We start from the raw sequence: 26,673 nt of genomic DNA, 5'->3' as shown, positions 1-26,673 counted from the left end.
CAATCACAACAGTGGGCGTTTACACTGAAGTCTCACAGCAGCCAATCACAGCAGTGGGCGTTTACACTGAAGTCTCACAGCAGCCAATCACAGCAGTGGGCGTTTACACTGAAGTCTCACAGCAGCCAATCACAGCAGGAGGCGTTTACACTAAAGTCTCACAGCAGCCAATCACAGCAGGAGGCGTTTACACTAAAGTCTCACAGCAGCCAATCACAGCAGTGGGCGTTTACACTGAAGTCTCACAGCAGCCAATCACAGCAGTGGGCGTTTACACTGAAGTCTCACAGCAGCCAATCACAGCAGGAGGCGTTTACACTAAAGTCTCACAGCAGCCAATCACAGCAGTGGGCGTTTACACTGAAGTCTCACAGCAGCCAATCACAGCAGTGGGCGTTTACACTGAAGTCTCACAGCAGCCAATCACAGCAGTGGGCGTTTACACTGAAGTCTCACAGCAGCCAATCACAGCAGTGGGCGTTTACACTGAAGTCTCACAGCAGCCAATCACAGCAGGAGGCGTTTACACTAAAGTCTCACAGCAGCCAATCACAGCAGTGGGCGTTTACACTGAAGTCTCACAGCAGCCAATCACAGCAGGAGGCGTTTACACTAAAGTCTCACAGCAGCCAATCACAGCAGTGGGCGTTTACACTGAAGTCTCACAGCAGCCAATCACAGCAGTGGGCGTTTACACTGAAGTCTCACAGCAGCCAATCACAGCAGTGGGCGTTTACACTGAAGTCTCACAGCAGACACGCCCCTTCAAAAAGAGCGTTCAAACCAGAGGCTAAAATCAGGGGAGGAAAAATGCCTTCTATTTCTAAATTGTGACAATTTTTCATCATGACCCCTTTAAGTTTGTGTAAGAGTGGCGTTTGTGCTCCAGACATGAATAATTCTTCAAGGTGGTACTTTGAGATGCGCCATATTCACCTGCTGGACATTATAACAGGTGGAAAAATCCCAAAGAGAGTCTCTTGACCCTGGCATCCGCATAGCAATGCCCTGAAAACCACACTGGCATCGTGACAGCAAGTTGTGCAGCACTGCAAAACCAAATCTGTATTGATTCCCGGTCGTGTGGTTCAGGTAACCGCTCTGCGCTCGGCTCAGATACAGTATGTGGGTGTAGTGAAATAGAAATGTATGAGGAAAAGAGTAGCAGGAAGGTGACAGAATGGACTTATTTCTATGGAAACAGCACTTTCCTCCGTCTCTCCCTCTCTCTCTCAATCCCTCCTCCCTCTATGCACTGCTACTGAAGACTCATATGGATGCTTTTCTGTTCCCAGTCGGAAAGAATTTGATAATGTTGTGTGGATGCAATTTGGAGGGGGATCATCTTTGACACTTTTGTTTGAATTCGGAATGCTAACAAACAGAAAAGTTGGCAAAAAGATGAGGTAGGACACACCCGTACCGCATCACTTCCTGTGTTTACCTCGTCCTGTTACTGCTGACGTGAAGGCTTTTAATCCGGCCGTTGGAGATTTCAGGGGAATCGTGTCTTTCTGTCGCTCAAGCTGTTATTAAGCCACTTAAACTGTCTGAATCTCGCACTGGATTGGCTCAGTTTCAGAGCACATGCCGAAGCAAACAGACGAACATTTGGGACTTTAAACCTGCTAATATTAGTATACTTAGTCAGTTCAGGGTTTGATTGCTCTCAACCAGCTAATAAACTTTGTTAACCCGTCATCATTAACTCTTGATTGTGTAATGATTGATGGATATGCAGTGATTTTAAGGACATCCGTGATCCTCATCAGCATTAATGCAGAGCTGTCTGAAAGTGTCAGTAAGTTTGACAGTGAGATGATTTCATGCTGCATCCTGCGGTGTGTCGTGATGTACACGCTCAGTAATCCTCGAGAGCTTTTCATCCGCTCTCAAACGTGACCCCCCCCCCCCACACACAGATAACTGAATATTATTTTTGGGAATAATAATGTGATTAATGTGAGCACTCATGCACAAGTGTTGATCAGGTAAAGGGATCGGTGTGGTCGTGACTGCAGCTCAGATGACGAGCATGAGAAACCGACTGTTGTTTGATCTTTACACACAGAAAGTGTGGCTTTAATGAACTCTGTGCATGACCTCAACACCTGATGCCTGCGTCTGTCTGTCTGTCTGTCTGTCTGTTTGCAACGCTATCTCGCGACCAATTCGTACGTATTTGTACGAGGTGGCTAATTCGTCTGTCCGTCAAAATTTAAGTGATCATTTGTTTGTTTATTTATGTGTTTATTTATAATAATTTATTTATTAATTAAATTTGGTTAATTAATTTATTTTAATTTGTTCATTTTATTTATTATTTATGTTGGTTATTTAATTTAATTTATTTATTTTAGGTTGGTTAATTAATTAATTAATTAATTAAGGTTATTTTATTGATTTTTTTTTAAAACTTTTTTTTGGTTATTCTATTGAATTTAATTCATTTGTTCGTTTTATTTCTTTGTTTAGTATTTCTATTGAATTTATTTATTTTAATTTGATCTTTTTATGTATTTATTTTGTTTATTTGATTGAATTTATTCATTTATTTTAACATTTATTTTATTTTAATTCAAATTTTTTTATTTTATAGAATACATTTTAATCTGTTCGTTATAGTGCTGTCAAATGGATTAATCACGATTAATTGCTATATGTGTATTGTGTATATAAAATATATATATATATACGTATACACACACACACATATATATCTATTTATTATATAAACCCAAACTTATATGTTAGATTTGACAATACAAATGTGTACACCTACACTCTAAAAAATGCTGGGTTAAAAACAACTTTTTTTGTTGTTTTAACCCAGTGAATGGGTTGTTTTAACCCAGCGGTTGGGTTAAATGTTTGCTTAAAACAACCCAATCTTTGGGTTAAATCAACCTAATTGCATTTTTTAGAGTATATATATATAAAAATATATAATAAAATATATATATAAAATATAACTTTTATGTTAGATGCGATTAATCGATTTGACAGGACTAGTTCATTTTATTTATTTTATTTTGTTTATTTTGTGAAGTTTATTTTGTGAAGTTTTAATCTGTTCATTATAGTGCTGTCAAATCGATTAATTCTAACATAAAAGTTTGTGTTTATATAATATTTGTGTGTGTGTGAGAAATAAATGTTAACTTGTCACTTAATTTTTTACAGAGCTGTACACACACACACACACACACACACACACACACACACACACACACACACACACACACACACACACACACACACACACACACACACACACACACACACACACACACACACACACACACACACACACACACAGATGCTATTTAATCGTTTTGACAGCACTAGTTCATTATATTTATTTACTTTACTTTATTTTATTGAATTTATTTATTTTAATTTGTTAATTTTATTGATTTATTTAATTAGTTCTAGCCATATCAAAGAATGACAGTCAAGTGTTAGACCTGTTGTACAGTTATTGAACATATCAATATGATGACCTCATCTGACAATCAGAAGAGCTCTTGTTCACGTTGATGTTATAGATCAGTTAATATTCAATCTTGCCTTCAGCATGTCATTGTGTCGGAACTTTTCAAATATTGACAACTTGCTTGTTTCCCTGTTTCTTTGCAGCTGAATTTCTCTTATTCTCCCTCCCCAGAGATCAGCTTTAGCCGAGAGATCAAAATCATTAAAACCATGTCTCATCTTGAAACATGGTGTTGATTTTCTATATACTAAATTATGCATCCAGCTGGCTTCAGATGTATAATCATATTTTTGCATGACCATTTGCATGTTCTGGTTATGTAACCTACAGTATGTTTTATGGCGGATCGGATGCAGAGTGTGTTAATTCTGAGGCAAAAATCACTAAATCATGTATTACATGTTCACTTCTCACCATAGATGTCATAATCGTTGATCACAGAGCAGTTCACTTCAACGCTTCAAATGAAAATCAGACAGAATTCATATTATATATTACATATATAAACTATATATAGTTTGAAAGATTACAGTCTCTAGGTTTCATATTTGTGGTGTGTGACAGTTAACAGGTTAAAAGTGGCCTCAAAAGTGTTGGTGAGACACCGATACACTAGATCTAATGCACTTGACATTTTTGGAGCCATCCTTTAGACTTCAGTTAAACCTGATGGTGCACATGGCACTAGTTTAATCTCATAAATAACATCTGTGTGTACATGCGAGGATGTGATACACTCATTAGATGTGCAGTGTGTGTATTTATAACGCCCGTAGTCACGGGTTTGAGTCTGTAGCATACATGTGCGAAACCGAGTACCTTCGGCAGGTGTTTGGTGTGTGTTTGTGTGTTCCTTCAGGCTGCACGTTTCTGTGAATGTGAACATGAGTTCATACTGCTGCTTTGGGTTTGGAAAACCATTCCATAAGCATCTTTTGGGTTGTGTGTGTGTGTGTGTGTGTGTGTGTTTTGTAATCTATAAGCCTCCTAACGCTGAATTGTAAAGCCTCGGGCTACTGAAAGGAATGCTCGAGAGAGAGAGAGAGAGAGAGAGAGAGAGAGAGAGAGAGAGAGAGAGAGAGAGAGAGAGAGAGAGAGGGAATGATATGGAGGAGTAGAGATGCTTGTGCTTTTATTAGGAGCTCTTTTCTTCTGTCGTTCATTTTTTCCCTCCATCTCCAAGGATGCCAAGTCGAGAGTGGCAGTTAGAAACAGTCTGTGCATATCTAATATGATTGGGCTTGTTAAAAATAGACCGCACTATACGCTCCGTGCCGAGCTTGTATGCACAGAATACTTACAGTTTGTGCGATTCTGAAAGCAAAATGGCAGTAGGCATTACGGTAGATTCTCAGAAACTAGAGAGCATTTGATTGGATGAAAAGTTCAAGATGATCAACTGCAAGATGATGATGATTTGGTTTAGTTTTGTTGTCAGAGAAATGCTGTTTATTAACTGTTCCCTGCGCCGCTTGTGCTGCATGTACAACTGTTCAAAAGTTTGTGGTCAGTAAGAGTTTTTAAAAATATTTCTCTTCTGCTCACCAAGGCTAGCCTGACAAGCCAGACCCACATAAAGATGTTTTTTGTGGGTATTTGGTCGTTTTTTTTTTTTTACCTATTTACTGCACAAATACTTAACTATGTCATAAATTGGCTCATTAAAAATTATTGTTTTATGAAAAAATCACTTGAATGATGATCTTAAATAGATATAAATAGTTTTTGGACATTGCTCTGTGTTAGGGATAGAATACCGCCATCTGTAGGTTTGTGGAAAAACTTTAGGAATTATAGTTAAAGAGAAAGAGTGCAATGACCACATTATCCACTAATATTACATGTTTGTTTAATATTGAGATGAATTGATATGCAGATAAAATGTACTTTATTAACAAGTGTAATGTGCAAAAAACAATCTTGCCATAGTAGGCCGAACTTCCTGTTCGCCATTTTGATTTTCTTTAAAAACCTACTTTTTCGACCTCCTCTTTGACCGTTGATCTGATTTTCACCAAAATCAAATCGTATCATCTTCAGCAAAGAGAATTGGCCGGCATGATGCCAACATGACTGAGGCTGTATCTCTGCAATGACACCAAACTTTGCATGTGTCATGGTAACTAACTCTGACCACACCACATCACATTTGTAACAGCGCCACCTATTGGTCATAAGTGACAAGCCATTAAATCACATTACCAATGACTGTATTCATGATTTTTCAGCCATTTTGCGTAAGATCATCTTAATATGTCTTTAAAGGGTTAGTTCACACAATTTTAATTGGACCATAATTTACTAACCCTCAAGTCATCCTAGGTGTATGACATTTTTCTTTCTGACGAATACAATCAGAGTTATATTAAAAATGTCCTGGCTCTTCTAAGCTTTATAATGGCAGTGAATGGTTGTGTCGTTTTTGAAGTCCATAAAAGTGCATCTATCCATCATATAACTGCGCCACACGGCTCCGTGGGTTAATTAAGGCATTCTGAAGCGAAGTGGTGCATTTGTGTAAGAAAAATATCTATATTTAAAACTTTATAGACTAAAATAACTAGCTTCCGGCGGTCAGCGGTACGCAAGTCGACTCGCGCTAAAAGAGTAACCCTTGACGTGATGGGTAACACTTTACAATAAGGTCTCATTTGTCAACATTAGATAATGTATTAATTAACATGAACTAACCATGAGCAATACATTTATTACAGTATTTATTAATCTTTGTTGATGTTAGTTAATGAAAATCCAGTTGTTCATGTTAGGTCACAGTGCATTAACTAATGTTAACAAATACAACATTTGATTTTAATAATGTTGAAATTAACATGAACTAATAATGAACTGCACTTATGCAGCATTTATTCATCTTAGTTAATGTTAACTAAAATAGTTAAATAATGTTAACTAATAAAACCTTATTATTAAGTGTTACCACGTGATGTACAGGAGCATCTCAAGCTTTGACGCCTTTCGTGGATCGAGCTGGGCAACAAACTCAAGCCCCTCTTCTCTTATATCCTCCGCCATTTCTCTTTAAAAATTCTAATTTTAGACTCTAATTCATGACTGGTGTTTTGTTTTGCTCTATCCTATACGCATGCGTCAAGGGGTCAAGGGTCAAGGGTTACTCTTTTAGCGCAAGTCGACTTGTGTACTGCTGACCTCTGGAAGCTAGTTATTTTAGTCAATAAAGTTTTAAATATGGATATTTTTATTACACAAACACATCACTTCGCTTTAGAAGGCCTTTATTAACCCCTGGAGCCGTGTGGCGCAGTTATATGATGGATAGATGCACTTTTATGGAAAAACGACACAACCATTCACTGCCATTATAAAGCTTGGAAGAGCCAGGACATTTTTAATAAAACTCCGATTGTATTCGTCTGAAAGAAGAATGTCATATACACCTAGGATGACTTGAGGGTGAGTAAATCATGGGCTAATTTTCATTTTTGGGTGAACTATCCCTTTAATTATTCATTGTTGCAGTTGGTCTGATGCTCCCAGCCATGCTGGCATGACATATTGTGCCTTTTTTGTGCTTGGCCCTTTAATGGCTGCTTGCAGCTATATTATAAAATGTAATTTATTCCTGTGATCAAAGCTGAATTATCAGCATCATTACTCCAGTCTTCAGTTTCACATGATCCTTCAGAAATCGTTCTAATATGATGATTTGCTGCTCAAGAAACATTTTATGATCAACGTTAAAAACAGTTAATATTATTTGTGGAAACAGTGATACATTTTTTTCAGGGTTATTTGATGAATAGAAAGTTCAAAAGAACAGCTTTTAATTTAATGATAAAAAGATTTGAAGTTTTACATGGTAATGTATATGAAGGATTCCTCAAATTGTGCTGCTTGTGTAAAAATCTAGTTTGATCATAAAATAAATGGAGATGAAATGTGTGTCCTGGCATCATATTTGCCTTTAGTTCTCCGTCTTTGGAATCAAATCATGTGGAATATTATAATTGCAGTGTTTAATTATTTATTGTTTGCAGAGATTTGTTTTGAGATTTGCACTGAAAAGTTTAATCAATTTACATATCTCTTGGCTCAATTATAGCTGAAATGGTGCATGTAATTGTTTCTCTAGCTTTGTAGACAATCATCAATCTTTTATAGTTTACTATACAAGCAGAAGTTTCAGCACTTTGTTTCCGTATAATTAAAGTTTAAATGCAGTTTCTTGTTGCTTTTCTCAACTCCTCCCGTTTTTCTTCCTTCTAGAAAGGGCAAGTTCATTCAGACCTCGTCTTTCAGCCTACAAGCTCACAGAGAGCTGGACCTTTAGAGCCGAAGCTTTCAGACTGCTAGAGGAAGTGTAGACAATCATATATAAAGGTACGTCTGCACCAGTACACAGGGAACTTATTTTATGGATGATTCAGTCCCTCAAGTGTGGACCCTATTGTCTTTTTTGTTTTGGAAGATGGAGCAGGAGATCTCAAAAGTGCAGCGCAAGATGTCGGACCTGGAGTCAGTTTTGCAGCAGAAGGACGTGGAGCTCAAGGCTTCCGAAACCCAGAGGACCATTCTAGAACAAGACCTGGCCACCTATATCACAGAGTGCAGCGTGGGTATACTGTCCAAATGTGGAAATGTGCCGTGATCTGAATTGCACTACTCGCTTTTTGTTTGTGTGTGCATTTCAGAGCTTGAAGCGCAGTTTGGAGCAGGCCCGCATGGAGGTGTCGCAGGAGGACGATAAAGCTCTGCAGCTGCTGCACGACATACGGGAGCAGAGCAACAAACTGCAGGAAATTAAAGAACAGGTTCGGATTTAATGCACTTCAACCACTTTTATAGTGCTTTTCACTATAAATATTGGGCTGTTTCCGAAAACGCCCCTATACCCTTAAATAGGGCACTATTTGAGGGGACAGCCTTTTGTAGTGGTGTCCGAAACCATAGTGGACGATATCGAGTGCACTGATTCAATCCCAAAATTACGGATGGGTATCCAATAGGGGTGTAACGGTACACAAAACTGACGGTTCGGTACGTACCTCGGTTTTGAAGTCACGGTTCGGTACAGTAGTTTTAAAAAATGGCTTTTTATTTATTTTTTATTAAACAGTGGTTTACTGAAAAAATTGTGTCTGTCCTTAAATGAATTAAATTATAACTAAAAGTTTCTTAAAGATAATGCATTAAACTATATAGGGAGCCCTTACTTGCACATTATTACTATAATTTTAAAGGTTAACAACAGAGCCCAAATTATGAGCCTATATTCAGCTGATATTCATGTTTAGATATAGGATAATCAACTCTCAAATAACACATTGTGTGCTAACATGTAAACTTCACATAAGGCAGTTTTTGCATTAACTCCTAAATCTAATTATAAAATTATGTTTTTTCTCCAATTCGTTGTTGAAATATAATCTTAGTGACTGTCATTTTCATGACAGATTTATCTAAACATAGCATTAAATAATCAAGACATCACTAACAGGTTAAGTAGAATTTTTATATATATATAAATTCTACTTTACCTGTTAGTGATAATATAGTGCATATATTTAGTGAAAGAGTTGATTTCTCTAGTGAATTATGACTTCTGACTCCGAGGTATAAGATGCTGCGTGACATTGTTTACAAGCTGTTTGACGTCTTTCCGCGGTTGAAACACTGATTGAGCGATTACACAACATATGATACGTTTCAGTAAGTGTTATCCTCAACATACCTTAAGATATTAATTCATGTTTATTCTTCTGGAAGAGATGATCGCGTTCACTCGGCCGCGGCTGCTTGAATTGACGCGCCTATACAGTGATCAGTCGTCACATTAAAGAGCGTCAAAATGGCATTTATCGTTTGAATTTATGATGAAATGGACTGAATACTTAATGTGTTCGAGTGGGAACTAGGATTGAAGTGTGTTCCGCGCTTAAAACAAGCCGACTGTTAACTGTTAAAGATTGCATTCGGAACCGTTCGGTACACACGCGCTCCAAACCGAAAGCCCTGTACCGAAACGGTTCGGCACGAATACGTGTACCGTTACACCCCTAGTATCCAAACGGTTGGGTAAACCGGTTCCAAATTGCCCGGAACCGGTGATTCAATATGAAACACGTATTTCAATTCCACTTTTCGGTTCTTGTGTGTGCATTTTAATGTGATTTTAAACCATTGAAGCTCAAAGAAGACACATGCGATGTTTTCTGTGCTGCAGACACACACACACACACATGCTGCACACACACGTGCGCACAGAACAGCTTCTCACTGTGCGTTCACACCGCCGCCGGCGAGAGCGCCAAAGTGGCCGGAACTCATTCATTTTCAAAGGGAGACGGTGGCAAGCTCCGGCGAGAGCGGCGCATCTTGTACGATTTGGCCATTGAGGAGAGTTGAAATCAGCTCAACTTTATGCTAATGAGCTATGACGCGGTTCGGCGGCAACCGGGCGCCAACCAATGGGAATGTAGAACTGTGAAGGACGAGAGAGGACCAGGCCTGGATTTTAAGTTGTGTTTTGTGCACGGCAGTCGTCCGTGAGGGGCTGCCGCTTTTACTTTCATTTTGTGTTCATTTATTTTATTAAATTTGTATGTTATATGTTATAATATTTATTTAAATGTTCGCTGGTTCCCGCCTCCTCCTTCCCACGAACAAACAACGTTACATTGATCATTGCTGTGGCGGGCAACATGATAAGAAGGCGCGCAACACTCTTTATAGGCAACATTTTCGCTCTAGAACACTTGTTTTTCGGTGGGAATGCAATTAATTTGCTCAAAACAACACCGATTCGACCAATTGCATTAATGCTGCACTTCAACCAGGACAGTTATTGTAATATAGGCTGCACACAAATTAATGTTAATGTTAATTAAAGACCACGGCTAGCAAACGTCTTCTATAAACTGCATGTTGAAATTATACTAGCACTTAACAATGGACCAAAAGCCACACCACACAAATGGCTTTTAATTGGTTTATTTCATTAGCAAAACATGTTACGTTCTTTCAATCGATCAGTTTTTTCTTTCACATTTAAAGGTCCCATGGCATGGCATTTTTCTATTATTTTATAGTGTTTTCTGAGGTGTACTTATATTATTAGTATGATTTTTACATCATAAAATGTCATAATTTAGAAATAAAAGGCATTTTTTCTATACTGCTGTTTGCCCTGTGGCTGAATGCCCTGCTTCAAGAGGCGTGTCTGCTGTGAGACTTCAGTAAAAACGCCCACTGTTGTGATTGGCTGACATCTTTGCATTTTAAATGAGCGGAGGGGGCGTGGTTTAACGAGGCACGAGCAGGCACGAGTCTGCCAGAGAGACGGATGGACCTGTGTTCACTTCTCATCAGTTCTCTCAGCATGTCTCAGTTCAGGGTGAACTGTTGTAGTTACTAGCATATACTTCAGGTTATTAGTTTATTTCTAGTCGGAGGGGCTGTCACTCATGTCAGAAAGTTAGTAACTTTAGTAAATTATGGATCAGCGCTGACTCGAGACGCGAACCGTTTAGAACGATTCAGTCCGATTTGGTGAACTGGTTCGGTTCACTAAAAAGAACCGATTCAAAAGAATGATTCGTTCGCGAACCGGACATCACGGAGACGAAGCGATTGCTAACAAAGTTATTTATAGTAACTAACTACTGAGTTATGAGAGCGCTGTCAGTCAGCGCGAGTTTATTGTGTTTGTATCTGAGAGTTCTGAATAAACACGAGTCCCAGTCACACCGAGTCCGTCTTCTCTTCATCATTATTCTACCAACTTTGTAACACATGCAATGTACCATTACAGCGAGATGAACGAGTTAGTAAGTGTTGAGTATAGCATTATTTCTAGATATGTTCCAATCATATGAATAGCGTCATTGACGCGCATTGAGTAACGTTACACAGCGCAAACAAAGACACAACAGCTGTAATCGAATGTAATCCAGTTTATTGTGGGGAAAGCTGGCTAGCCTAGCCGGATATGCTCACGCTTACCCCCCTTCTGCTTAATCTCACGCCGCGTTTGGTGCCTCCGCTGTGGGCCAGATGCAGTACTGGGGGTCGGGGATGTTGGAGGCCGAGCTTCGGCGTGCGTGAAGTTTATCTCTAAAGATGTGACTGCTGATGTTAAACAGAAAAGACTGTATGCACATTTTAGAACCGATAGACGCGACAAGGACGTACAAAAACACTGACTCAAGATAGAAAACACGAAAACACCGTTCTGTCGGGAGAGAGAGAAGCCGCAGCGTGTCCACAAATAATAAATAATAAGCTACACATAAGAAATCAATGATCACAGATCAGAAGGAACTGAAGAAAGACTTCTGTTTTCATTTGTACATCCAAACACTGAGAAACTGCCAGTGTTCACTCGTTCACAAGTAACGTTAATGATCTCGAGTGTTTGCATGGGCGTGCCAGATTCTCTGGGCGGGGGAAAGGGAGGAAACCGCTCCTGCTTGGACGTCAAACCAGGAGACTTCAGGATTGGCTCGTCTGACCTGTCATTTTCTCAAAGGCAGAGAGAGACAGCCAGAACTCGGGTTTACACCGATCAACATTTCTATCCACTTGGGGACAATATTCAGGCTAGGGGAACTCATATTAATGTTGAAATACCTCATCAAATGAAAATTTCATGCCATGGGACCTTTAAATGATTTCATGAGGTTATCTTATACGGTTATACCCTACCTGTGGTCAGTCTGCACAAAGGCCGAACAACATGATTGTTTGCTTTGCAGCCCCTTTAAATGAAGTTTAAAAAAAGACCAAGCGTCAGCGCGTCCACAAATCTTTCTACAGCGTCGTTGGCAGGGCGGCCAGAGCGAAGTTTGATGTCATGCGCATGTGTATTATATATTCACGCATGCGTATTATGTGTTCCCGATATGTATTTTGAAAAGCGCTATACAAATAAATGTGAATTTAATTTAATTTAATTCCCGGGGTGTTTCTTGACAAAGTGACATTGCCAACTACTGGCCTGGCATGCATAATACAGGCTTTTTAGTCATTTTTGCACATCGGTTTGAACAGGGATCATTTTGACAATGTTGTCATCTGTTTTTAGTACATCGTTGTCGTGTAAACGTGCTGTTTCCAACTAAAAAAACAGTTTTAGCCATTCACTATTTTACCCTATATATATTCATTATATTCTACTTAAAGTCCCGCTGAAGTGTCTTGAAACGCGCAGCATTATTCAATGTGTTGACGTCATTTCCCCTGAAACGGCTCCAGCTGTTAGAAGCTCCTCCCCTTTTTAAAAACAGCCAATAGCGTTTCATTAACATCACAGTTTGACTAGAGCCTTTCTGTTTGGTAAAGCCACAGTTTCCTCCTAATCTCTGACCGTTTCTCATCATAATCTCCTCCATATCGCTTTGAAATACAGCATTCTGTGCAGAATTAAAATGGGTCCGATATGTTTTGTTTTCTGCGCTGACTCGCGCATATGATCCGCTCTGCACTCGTGTCTCTAGTCTAGAGCAGAGCCATTGGTGTGTGTGTGTGTGTGCTGAGGCAGCGGTGTGCGTGAAACGTGAAACAACGTGAAACAACGTGAAACCAGACTGTATTCGCCTCAACTGAAAGCATATTTACACTGTCTGAATCGTTTCATATCGCATATATAGTGCGCTGTGCCATTCACTATGTAGAAAATAGTAAATGTGTGAACATCTGACCGATTTCAGCCGCAGATGTAGCGTCGATTTATAATGTAGGGGGCGGGGCTTCAGATTCTAGAGAGCATTTGATTGGACAGAAAATGTGATGAGAAGCTGAAGTCCGCGGTGATGTCATCAAAATCTGTGATCCATTTTAACGCAAGTGAGAGACTGTACTTTTTGAACGCTTATATCTCCTAAATGCGAATTGTGTCATTGTTTTGGAACACACCACCTTTTTCAGAACCTTAAGACTAACATAGTCATGCTAAAAGCTAAAAAACTTCCATTTTGATTTCAGGGTGCCTTTAATCTGTTAGTGATATTTGTTTAAATAAATCTGTAATGAAAATGATTATATTTCAACAACAAATTGGAGACAAAACTATTTTATAATTAGATTTAGAAACTGCCTTATGTGAAGTTTACATGTTTGCACACAATGTGTTATTTGAGTGTTGATTATTATATCTAAAAATAAATAGCAGCTGAATTTAGGCTAATAGTTTGGGCTCTGTTGTTAAGCTTTAATATTATAGTAATGTATAAGTAAGGGCTCCCTTTAGTTTACAGCATTATCTTTTAGAAACCTTTAGTTATAATTGAATTCATTTAAGGACAGACACAATTTTTTCCGATACGTAGCGAACCGTCAGTTTTGTGTACCGTTAAACCCCAAGTATTTATTAATATTATTTAATGGTCCTGAGCTAACATTAGCTAACCATTAACAATCATATTTGTATTAACTAAAGTTATACCGCAACAAATGTATTTCTCATTATTAGTTCATTTTAGTTGACGCATTATATAACGTTAAATACTGGAAACTTATTTTAAAGTGTTATCGACTTGTTTTGGAAGAATTTTAGACATTAAAATGTTATTGCATTAACAAGACAATGTCATTTATTGTACAGAAGCATAGCACAAACACACATTACAAGCAAAACATGTTGTGAAAAGAAGTTTTTTAGTTTTTAAATAATAAAAAATGACTAAAACTGACATTTCTAAATGAAATGTAAAGGTTCAGATGACTATGAGAAATAGGAGTTGTAGTATTATATAGAGGGTGTTTTCACTGCAGGAGTTTTATTTAAGATGTGGGAAAAGGACTGGATTTGTTGTGTGTGTGTGTGTGTATGCAGTGGTTTCTGTTCCTCTGACTGACATAACCGATGGTTTTCAGGAAAGTTTTTTGCGTGTGCAATCGTGATTCATTCATTTATGTCTATATACTGGAGCATTTTGTGTCTTTGTTTAATGCTTGGGGGTCTGAGTGATCATTTCACAGATTATTCCCATAGAGCTTCTGCTAGTAAGAGCCCTGCTGATAGAGTCCACAGTATGAGTGCAAATGAACTCTGTCCGTCTCCGCTTCTGAAACACTATCTGAAATAGCGATGGCCACTTATAGCCATGAGTAAAGCGATGGAGAATGTAAGACTGAAGAATTAGATGTGAAGGTAAGAACGTAATAGAAAAACAGCCTGCTTTCTGCCGCTTCTTGCACGTCTCCCCCTGAGCCAGACTCCATCGCACTGCGGTTGCCATGGAGACAAAAATGGTACCTAGCGGTGAAGGATGTTGCAGATGCAGAGGAAATGCTGTCGTGACAAGCGGGAAAAGGTCTCAAATTAGCAGCAATCAGACTTTAAATGAAGAGTTCACCTTTTGTTTTATACTACAGATTGGATCAAACTGTTAGTTTGATAAAGATTTCAGTTTGGTTCTGTCGGACTTTGCTACTAGTTACTAGATGCTTTCAAACTTGTCTGCTGCATAGTCTAAATATCCTGTTTTTAGTATGTATTATTAATAATAAGTGTAACTCAGTCTGTAAGAACGAATCAGTTGAGTGAATGATTCAAATGACTCCTTCTTAAAGAGTAACTTGCAGAAAGATTCCCTTAAAAATCCCCAGCACTAATTCAAACTGTGTGTATGTGTATATATATATATATATATATATATATATATATATATATATATATATATATATATATATATATATATATATATATATATATATATATATATATATATATATATATATATATATATATATATATATATATATATATATATATATATAATATATATATATACACACTCACCTAAAGGATTATTAGGAACACCATACTTATACTGTGTTTGACCCCCTTTCGCCTTCAGAACTGCCTTAATTCTACGTAGCATTGATTCAACAAGGTGCTGAAAGCATTCTTTAGAAATGTTGGCCCATATTGATAGGATAGCATCTTGCAGTTGATGGAGATTTGTGGGATGCACATCCAGGGCACGAAGCTCCCGTTCCACCACATCCCAAAGATGCTCTATTGGGTTGAGATCTGGTGACTGTGGGGGCCATTTTAGTACAGTGAACTCATTGTCATGTTCAAGAAACCAATTTGAAATGATTCGAGCTTTGTGACATGGTGCATTATCCTGCTGGAAGTAGCCATCAGAGGATGGGGACATGGTGGTCATAAAGGGATGGACATGGTCAGAAACAATGCTCAGGTAGGCCGTGGCATTTAAACGATGCCCAATTGGCACTAAGGGGCCTAAAGTGTGCCAAGAAAACATCCCCCACACCATTACACCACCACCACCAGCCTGCACAGTGGTAACAAGGCATGATGGATCCATGTTCTCATTCTGTTTACGCCAAATTCTGACTCTACCATCTGAATGTCTCAACAGAAATCGAGACTCATCAGACCAGGCAACATTTTTCCAGTCTTCAACTGTCCAATTTTGGTGACCTTGTGCCAATTTTAGCCTCTTTTTCGTATTTGTAGTGGAGATGAGTGGTACCCGGTGGGGTCTTCTGCTGTTTCAGCCCATCCGCCTCAAGGTTGTGCGTGTTGTGGCTTCACAAATGCTTTGCTGCATACCTCGGTTGTAACGAGTGGTTATTTCAGTCAAAGTTGCTCTTCTATCAGCTTGAATCAGTCGGCCCATTCTCCTCTGACCTCTAGCATCAACAAGGCATTTTCGCCCACAGGACTGCCGCATACTGGATGTTTTTCCCTTTTCACACCATTCTTTGTAAACCCTAGAAATGGTTGTGCGTGAAAATCCCAGTATCTGAGCAGATTTTGAAATACTCAGACCGGCCCGTCTGGCACCAACAACCATGCCACACTCAAAATGTCTTAAATCACCTTTCTTTCTCATTCTGACATTCAGTTTGGAGTTCAGGAGATTGTCTTGACCAGGACCACACCCCTAAATGCATTGCAGCAACTGCCATGTGATTGGTTGATTAGATAATTGCATTAATGAGAAATTGAGCAGGCGTTCCTAATAATCCTTTAGGTGAGTGTATATATTGTGTTGGTCCCCATTTTGCTGCCAAAACAGCTCTGACCCATCGAGGTATGGACTCCACTAGACCCCTGAAGGTGTGCTGTGGTATCCGGCACCAACATGTTAGCAGCAGATCCTTTAAGTCCTGTAAGTTGCAAGTCGGGGTCTTCTTGGATCGGACTTGTTTGTTCAGCACATCCCACAGATGCTTGATTGGATTGAGATCTGGGGAATTTAGAGACCAAGTCAACGCCTCAAACTCGTGCTCGTCAAACCATTCCTGAACCATTTTTGTTCTGTGGCGGTGCATTATCTGCTGAAAGAGCCACAGCCACCAGGGAATATCGTTTCCATGAAAGGGTGTACGTGGTCTGCAACAATGCTCAGGTAGTTGGTATGTGTCAAAGTAACATCCACATGGATGGCAGGACCCAAGGTTTCCCAGCAGAACATTGCCCAAAGCATCACTGCCTCCGCCGGCTTGACTTCTTCCCATAGTGCACCTGGTGTCATGTGTTCCCCAGATAAGCGACGCACGCACACCCTGCCATCCACGTGATGTAAAAGAAAACGTGATTCATCAGACCAGGCCACCTTCTTCCATTGCTCCGGGTCCAGTTCTGATGCTCACGTGCCACTGTTGGGGCTTTCTGCGGTGGACAGGGGTCAGTATGGGCACTCTGACTGGTCTGTGGCTATGCCGCCCCATACGCAACAAACTGAGATGCTCTGTGTATACTGAAACCTTTCTATCAGAACCAGCATTAACTTCTTGAGCAATTTGAGCTCCAGTAGCTCGTCTGTTTGATCGGACCACACGGGCCAGCCTTCGCTCCCCACGTGCATCAATGAGCCTCGGCCGCCCATGACCCTGTCGCCGGTTCACCACTGTTCCTTCCTTGTGGTCCACTTTTGACAGATACTGACCACTGCAGACCGGGAACACCCCACAAGAGCTGCAGTTTTGGAGATGCTCTGACCCAGTCGTCTTGCCATCACAATTTGGCCCTTGTCAAACTCACTCAAATCCTTACGCTTGCCCATTTTTCCTGCTTCTAACACATCAACTTTGAGGACAAAATGTTCACTTGCTGCCTAATATATCCCACCCACTGTGATTCACTTCACCTGTCATAATGTTATGCCTGATCGGTGTATATATAGGCCTATAATTTTTATACTCCTAGGATGTGACTTACAATGAACAGAAAAACAAAAGTAGAAGCTCCTCATCAGTGTTAACCTTCGTCCTTTTCCAAACCTTATTTTTTCGCTTCCAATCAAAGTTTGGAATGTTGTGATTCATCTTCATCACAGGTTTTGGCTAAGTCTTACTCTTGACTAAAATGTTTTTAAACCCCTATGGGGGAAAATGACAAGCTGTTGGGCTCTCATTTGCTCAAAACCCAAAAATAATAAAGTGACAGGTTTTTCAGTTCCATGAATATATGAAGTTCCTCATTGGTTTGTTAAGCTCAGAGGGAATCCGTCCATTAAGCTGTAATTTAAGAGCAGAGCTGCTTTTAGAGGGTGAATTTCCATTCAGATGGACGTTTTAGTGGCTTACAGATTTATTTGTGCTTTTGCTTTTAGTTTTTTTTTGGCTTTTAGTGGACTTACTCATTTGAAAGTTGCTTTAAATAATGTGAATGCAGTCCTAAAAGGCTCAAATGTTTCTTAGTCATGATCTAAAGCTGTTGTTCTGTTGAACTAACTTCAATTATAGTTCATAAACTAAACTGTCTCTTATTCTATTGTTGTTTTTCTTCTAAACGTTCTCTTGAAAATAAATGGACATTAATGAGCCAGATTGAGACGCATATGAGATTGTGTGGAGTTTGATCATTATGGGGTTTTCAATGCCTGATTACTGATATATAAAGTGCTGTATTTCTGAATTGCTAAAAATACAAACATTTTACAAGAAAAACCGGAAAAGCATGAGATTGGCTTTCCATTTAATCTGATTGGCGTTTAGGAGAAACCATTGAGAATTCAGGAGATCTCATTTGTGATTTTTCTTTGTGATGGATGAACGTTGCATTCAGGATCTTTTTAGTGCTTTGCAACTAATGCAGATGTTTTAATTCCATCCCACACGGCAAAATGGCATTGTCACAATTGACGTTATTTGTGCAATTAGCTCACTATTGATAATTAAGCAGTCGCATTAGCATAGAGGACTGACAGTAGGAAATTGTGTTGACTCACTCTGAGCTGATTTTTTTCATATTATGACTTTCATTTGGGAGGGAATTTCACAAAATGTCAAGCACCTCTTTTCTGTCGTTTCTGGCGAATAATTATAATCTTCATTATGGTAATGTAAAGCAAAAAACACAAACATGCTCTTCTATAGGCTGTGTGTTTTGGTGCACTTGTCCGTTTTTCCTCTCTACGTTCACAGTATAGCACAGCCTCAAGTGTCTTTTGCTTTTGTTAAATGCTTTGTAAAAATATAAGGGACAAAAGCAAAGTTAATAGTTGGTCTCAATGGCTTTTCACACTTGAAATGGTTAACCCTGGGTCATTCTTAGCCCATGGTAAATGGTATCCTGGGTTATTTTGCTTTGTTTCATATTCACCTGGGTATTCATAAACTGCCGTCTCACACTGTACTTTCTCAAACTCTGGTTTATTTGCATATTTGCGGAGCCAGTGTCACTGATTGGCTGAACGCGGCATGCGACTCGTTTACATAAAAGCTCTTGCATTGCGCATCCACGTATTACATATCGCTGAATGTCAATTAATTGACTTTTTGGGCTCACAGGGTAAGAATGAAGTGGTTTCTTTCTTCTTCACTTCATTTGTCCCGTCAAACCCTGAATGACTAGCTGTGTCCGAATCAGTCTTAATGTGTCCAGACAACATTAAAAAATATATATTAAATGAATAATTGATTACTTATTTATCAATAAGCATGTACTTTTAAAAGTTATTAAATGTATCAAGTGTTTCTGGTAAAGTTAAACAAAAAGTATTAAGAGTTCTCACAGCGTTCTGATTGAAATACATTGGAATACATCACATGCATGTTGTACAACAAGTTGAAAATTTGAAAGCATCCAAAGCTTAAAATTGGATCCGAAAACTGGTTGGCTCCCCACACAGCCCCTGTGCAAATCTCAATAGGAAAACATGATTTCCAGTCCATCAGCTGCCATTTGTTGTGTGCATTGTAAAAGGTGTCTTAAACCTCCCTACCATCCAAGTTAAAGCCACCAAATGTAACTGGTCATATTTTACCCGCTCCGAGAGTCTCCGCCGTGGGAGGCGTGTGCGCTAAAGGGGGGCTAAAGAATGCAGCCTTGAGTGTCAGTCGCTAGTGCACCTCTTGAGCTCAGGGGAGTGAGGTTTACACACACAGCTCTTACTGGCCTATGTTAAACTCACCCCTCTAAACCTCACTACCAACCCGGTCATGGCACCAATGTTACCGGTCCTACTCAACCCGCTACTAGCGGGATTTGAACTGGGGTCTCCACTAACAAGGATGCTAAAGACCGCAGCCTCTAGCGTCAGTCGCTAGCACTCCTCTTGAGCCTAGGGGAGTGAGGTTTACACGCACAGCTCTTTTTGGCCTACGTTACACTCACCCCCCTAAACCTCACTACCATCCCGGTCACGGCACCAATGTTACCGGTCCTACTTGACCCGCTACTAGTGAGATTTGAACTGGGGTCTCCGCTAACAAGGATGCTAAAGACCACAGCCTCCTTCGTCAGTCGCTAGTGCACCTCTTGAGCCCAGGGGAGTGAGGTTTACACACACAGCTCTTACTGGCCTACGTTACACTTGCCCCCCTAAACCTCCCTCACATCTGGGTCGCAGTACCAATGTAACCTATCCTTCTCGATCCGCTGCGAGCGGGATTCAAACTGGGGTCTACGCCATGGGAGGTGGGCACGCTAAAAAGGATGCTAAAGACCGCAGCCTCTAGCGTCAGTTGCTAGTGCACTTCTTGAGCCCAGGGGAGTGAGGTTTTTACACACAGCTCTTACTGGCTAACGTTACACTCACCCCTCTAAACCTCACTACCAACCCAGTCACGGCACCAATGTTACTGGTCCTACTCAACCCGCTATTAGCGGGATTCAAACTGGGGTCTCCACTAACAAGGATGCTATAGACCGCGGCCTCTAGCATCAGTCGCTAGCGCACCTCTTGAGCCCAGGGGAGTGAGGTTTACACGCACAGCTCTTACTGGCCTACGTTACACTCACTCCTCTAAACTTCACTACCAACCCGGTCATGGCACCAATGTTACCGTTCCTACTTGACCCGCTACTAGCGGGATTTGAACTGGGGTCTCCGCTAACAAGGATGCTAAAGACCAAACCCTCTTACGTCAGTTGCTAGTGCACCTCTTGAGGCTAGGGGAGTTAGGTTTACACACACGGCTCTTATTGGCCTACGTTACACTCTCCCCTCTAAACCTCACTACCAACCCGGTCACGGCACCAATGTTACCGGTCCTACTCAACCCGCTACTAGCGGGTTTCGAACTGGGGTCTCCGCTAACAAGGATGCTAAAGACCACAGCCTCTTTCGTCAGTCGTTAGTGCACCTCTTGAGCCCAGGGGAGTGAGGTTTACCCGCACAGCTCTTACTGGCCTACGTTACACTCACCCCTCTAAACCTCATTACCCTCCCGGTCGCGGCACCAATGTTACTTGTCCTACTTGACCCGCTACTAGCGGGATTCGAACTGGGGTCTCCGCTAACAAGGATGCTAAAGACCGCAGCCTCTTTCGTCAGTCGCTAGTGCACCTCTTGAGCCCAGGGGAGTGAGGTTTATACACACAACACTTACTGGCTAACGTAACACTCACCCCCCTAAACCTCACCACCAACCCGGTCACGGCACCAATGTTACTGGTCCTACTTGACCCGCTACTAGCTACTACTCCGCCAACAAAGATGCTAAAGACCACAGCCTCTTTCGTCAGTCGCTAGTGCACCTCTTGAGGCTAGGGGAGTTAGGTTTACACGCAGATCTTACTGGCCTATGTTACACTAACCAGCCTTCTGAGTTACTAGTGTGAAATACTCCTTTACCCAAGATTAAAAGCGGGATTTAGAACGGCAAGCGCAGTCTAAAAAGAATGGGTGCAAATTACCAAATTTCCACAGCAGCATGCCTAAGATGCTTTACAGCAATGTTTAATAAACAGAGGCAGTTACTGATTTTATCTTCTATGCTTGTCATGCCGAATTTCCTTTCCCCCTCTAGCGTAGCTCCAGGCTTCCATTTATTGTTAAATGCCGTAAGACATCTCGTTAGGCGATTATGGCTTCGTCAGGCATGCGATTTGTGACCTGTAGTTAATGGCTGATGAAACGAACAGGGCTGTTCGGACTCGGACTGGCACACTCACTCCATCCGCCCACTCGCTGCCCTTTCACCCACTCAGCACACTTATATATCCACTTCTCCGCTCTGCTTTTCATGTGCTGGTCTCTCTCTGTATCACATGGTCGATTACTCAGACTGATTTCATCTCCTCTCTGCCTCATGTTCTCACAAAGGTCCTCTAATTCGCCCGTTTTATTTGATTCTGCCATTTTGCATGAAACTGTTTACTAAGTACTGCATTGAAATCTGTTCCCTTTATACTTTTTGTAATTCTTCTCATGTAGCATGTCTGTTAAAGCTCAAGAATATGAAACTATTGCTAAATATGTTAACCCTACAAAGCCTACTGTATCATATTTGATACAGAAATATCTAAGCCTTGTCTAAACTATCAACATGATCAAAACTTTGCTTAAAACTGGTTTAAAAAGACTTATTATAGGCAGATATAGAGTGACAATGATATTTATTTGCATTTTTATCTGCTGTACTGTTATAAAGATCTCACTGATTTACATTACAAGCATCAGAATTTCACTTGGCCATATACATATTAGCATCTGCACCAAGATTGCATATTTTTTGCTCAGTTTGAGTGTCTAATGACTTTCCAATGCACAAAAGGTTCTTTATAGTGGAAAAAAAAGGTTTGTTAAATTATTAAAATGTTCTTTAAATTAAGAAAAAAAGGTTGTTTTAAGAATTGATGCCTGAAAAGTTTCTTTGGGGAACCAAAAATGTTTCTTCTATGGCATGACAGAAAAAAATCCCATTTTGGAACTTTGAACTAAATAATAGACACATTGTTTCTGTTCTTTCTGATAGACATGGACACAGAGTAACTAAAGTGCTATTTTAACCATTTATGACCCTGCAGGAGTACCACGCTCAGCTGGAGGAAATGCGAGTGTCTATTCGTCAGCTGGAGGAGAACCTCTCCGCTGCTCGCCGCCGCAGCGACCTGTACGAATCCGAGCTGAAAGAGTCTCGCCAGACCAGCGAGGAGCTCAAGAGGAAGGCTGTGGAATACCAGCAGAAGATTCAGAAGGTTCGTTCAAGTTTAAAACAAGAACGGTCCAGCTGATGCACGCTGGACAACGAGGTTTGATCAGTCTATATTTTTCTTTTTTTAGGCTAAAGAACAAGGCAAATCTGAGATGGAGGAACTTCTGACCAAATTACAAAAGGTAGATCCAATCCCACGTCACCAATAACAACTCATTATTTCCATTTACCTTTCGCAGACAAACTATTGAGAAGACCAACATATTTGGTACTAGCTTTACCAACAATATACCAACATGGTGAATTAACTTACAGCAAAATGCCATACCAGCACAAACCAGAATAAACCAGACTGGACCTGGAAGGAAATTCATGCTGCTTTTCATCAAATTGCTAATATTTTTGTATTTTAATCTTCTTTGCTTGTAAATGTTTCAGACCAATGCAGAGCAACAAGTAAAGATCGAAGAACTCCAGGAGAAGCTTACCAAGGTACCGTGCACATTTATTTCGATTTCAGCCCTGCTTGAGGATCTGAAACATATGTTTTGTTTGATTTAAATTAATATTCAGTAATATTATCGTTTTATTGCATATTATCGTTTTGAGCGTGATAATGGCACTAACTTTGCAACATCAGTACTGTTATTGAACTGAATTGAATCAACATTGAACTGAATAATGACACTATTATCTTCTCTTGAGCTACTTTTAAATGATTTGAGCTTGCTTCATAATTGATGAACTTTGCAACATTGACACAAGTTAAAGGATTAGTTCACTTCAAAATGAAAATGTCCTGATATTTTACTCACCCCCATCTCACCCAAGATGTTCATGTTTTTCTTTCCTCAGTCGAAAATAAATTAAGTATTTTGAGGAAAACATTCCAGGATTTTTCTCCACGTAATGGACTTCAATGGCAACCAAAATGTTGAAGATCCAAATCAATGCAGTTTCAAAGGAAGGGCTTCAGAGGCTCTGCGCGATCCCAGATGAGGAATAGGGTTTTATGTAGCCAAACCATCGACCATTTAAAAAAACAACAACTAAATTTTATCCTAAATTGCTCATCTTGCGCTGCTCTGCGACGTGCCAAGTTTTGCGACGTGATTGCGCAATACTTGGCAAGATGAGCAATTTAGGTTAAAAAGTATATTCTTTTTTTATTTTATTTTTTGAAAGACACTAGAAAAGACCCTATTCCTCATCTGGGATCGTGCAGAGCCTCTGAAGCCCTTCCTTTGAAACTGCATTGATTTGGACCTTTAACATTTTGGTTGCCATGGAAGTCTATGATGGGGAGAAAAATCCTGGAATGTTTTCCTCAAACAACGTAATTTCTTTTCGACTGAAGAAAGAAAGACATGAACATCTTGGATGAGATGGGGGTGAGTAAAATTAAAATCTTGAAGTGAACTAATCCTTTAACTTAATTGAGTAGAATAATGACTCTACTTTCTGAAGAGCTGCTTTACAGCTGAAATTGAATTTGTTGCATAGTTGATGAAATTTGCTACATTATTATGTTTTCCCTCCAGTTTATTCATGCGAAGCTGCTTTGAAATAGTCTGTATTTTATAAAGCGCCATAGAAATTTGACTTGTCATGGAAAGATGATTTATGATATTTTTTTTACAGTGTAACTGTCCTTTACAGTAAATCTGTCAACCACAGTTACAATATTTCCGATATTACAGAATGGCATATTGGGGCCTGTATATTTTACAACTACAACCGTATATTTTAAGTGATATAATGTTAATATACCATCTACTTGAATAGGGATGCATGATATATCGGCCGATATGTGTACATTTTTAATGCTATTGTTATCGGATTAAAAAATGTGGCCGATATATTAAAGCCGATAAATAATAGATTATTTTATTTCCACTGAGACACTTCAGATGCACACTGTTTGCCATGATGGTTTTGAACAGCTTGAAATATGATTGGAATCACTTCAAAAGGAAAATAGTATACAGTTAAGTGCAACATGTATCATACAGGCTACATAAAATTATAAGGAGAACATTATAATTATGTTCTTGGGACATGGCTTTTAATGGTGAGTCTTTTGTTTTTGTAATTTTGTAATCTAAATTTGGATTTAGATTTATCGGCATTTTAAATATAAAGAATTATCGTATCGGCCAACATTTTTATAACAGTGCATCCGTATACCAAAATCTGCGTATTACCTTAAAATGTGATAACCACCATAATAATAAAGGTGGTAAAACAGCAAGTCACATGATGAATAATACTGTCCATAAAGTTTGGCTAATACTTATATATAGACATGATCATACACAAACACCACTAGAGTAACTAAACAATAAATGCAATAAACATTAACTAAATGTTACACCATAATGATAAAAAGAAACAAAACTATTTAAATAAAATACAATCATATTGAATGTGATTCTAGGAATGTCCTTCTACTGTTTTTCACTTTAAATGATATGGTACTTTATAGTTTGTGCTTCCAAAAACAATACATTTGACAGTATTTTGTAGTAAAATCACATAAGGCCAATCTTAAACATTGAACACTCAATTTACAGGTAACCAATTTTTTATTTTGTTTTCCCTATTTTTTTTATTAATAGTCAGTTAACTGAAATGTATTTTTAGTCTTTTTCTGGACAATTTTTTTACAGTGCTGCTTCCTTTTCTTCCAGGCCGTGAAGGCGAGCACAGAAGCCACTGATCTCCTTCAGAGTGTACGTCAGGCTAAAGAGCGTCTGGAGCGAGACCTGGAGCGTCTGCAGACCAGAGAGGACTCCACCGACAGCCTGCGCAGACGCCTGCGAGAGACTGAGGTGAAGCACTGCCACTTCTTTTTCACCATCTGACTGAATTAAACAGGCTTTATTTTCAAATATAATTATTATTAGATTTAACTTTATTATTTTCCTGTAGCTTAAACAGTAGAGCATGGTGCTAGTAGGTTATGGGTTCGATTCACATGGAAGACATCGAAAATTGCACAATACCACCTAATATGGATCTAAAACCTATATTAAATTCCTATTAATAACAAATGGCAAACAATTGGGATCTATAAACCATGAACAAACTTCATGAAATCAGTCCCAATGTTGGGAGAGGAAGTTTCTATAATTATTTTGAATTGATGGGACCAGATTATTTATACCAGTTGCTGAATAGGCTATTCCAGGATGACACACAAGATACTAGGAGAAGATCCACCAACATGTTCGTTTGGTCAAAATCCTTTATCCTTGAAGCGTTAGATGGTGCTGTTTTTAACCCTTTGAGAAACCACATATAGTTTTTAGGCCACTTCACACCAAGAGTGATAACCATAAAGAATAAAGAAAAATTTGATAGGCAAGCATGGCTGAGACCTTCAGAAAAAACTGTTACAATAAGCAATTAAAGATGTTTTTAGATTATTTTAGTCAAAATGGTATGATTAAATTGCTTATCACTTTTGACCAATATGTAGTGCTGTTACCAAATTGATGTTGTGTGGTCAGTGTGAGCAGACAATGACACATACAAAGTTTAGTGTCAATATGACAAAGCTAAATAATACGACTCAGAATCAGCTTGGCACCATGCCATCAGATTTGTTGATGCATTATTTGAGAATGGTTTGGTCAATCGAAAAGCATTTAATACATTTCAGTCATCATGATCTGAAGATGATCTGAGCCAATTTTGGTGAAAATCGGATCAACGGTTTAGAAATGTTTTGCGAAGAAATTCAAATTAGCGGACAAGTTTGACCAAGTATGGCATAATTGCTATCATTGTCCTTGCTAGGACTCAAGGAATCTATCAAAACCAGTTTCATTAGA

At 39.4% G+C, this 26,673-nt stretch overlaps 2 protein-coding genes across 2 annotated transcripts in view; both read left to right on the top strand.

The window, feature by feature from the left end:
• The window catches only part of rab35b (RAB35, member RAS oncogene family b), a 761,740-nt gene that overhangs the window by 129,998 nt on the left and 605,069 nt on the right, over positions 1-26,673 (top strand). The gene's annotated exons all lie outside the window — the stretch shown is intronic.
• Positions 7,944-26,673, top strand: part of citb (citron rho-interacting serine/threonine kinase b) — a gene marked incomplete at both ends in the record, with an annotated part of 92,513 nt that continues 73,783 nt past the window's right edge. The window contains 6 exon segments of the mRNA XM_079826492.1: positions 7,944-8,087; positions 8,167-8,286; positions 22,710-22,880; positions 22,966-23,019; positions 23,276-23,329; positions 25,528-25,668. Of these exon segments, the coding sequence (XP_079682618.1) occupies positions 7,944-8,087; positions 8,167-8,286; positions 22,710-22,880; positions 22,966-23,019; positions 23,276-23,329; positions 25,528-25,668 (684 nt within the window).

This window comes from Gobio gobio, assembly GCF_949357685.1.
Source record: "Gobio gobio genome assembly, chromosome: 10".
Lineage (NCBI taxonomy): Eukaryota > Metazoa > Chordata > Actinopteri > Cypriniformes > Gobionidae > Gobio > Gobio gobio.
Note: the sequence above shows the minus strand (reverse complement) of the source record. Positions and strands in the feature narration are given on the sequence as shown.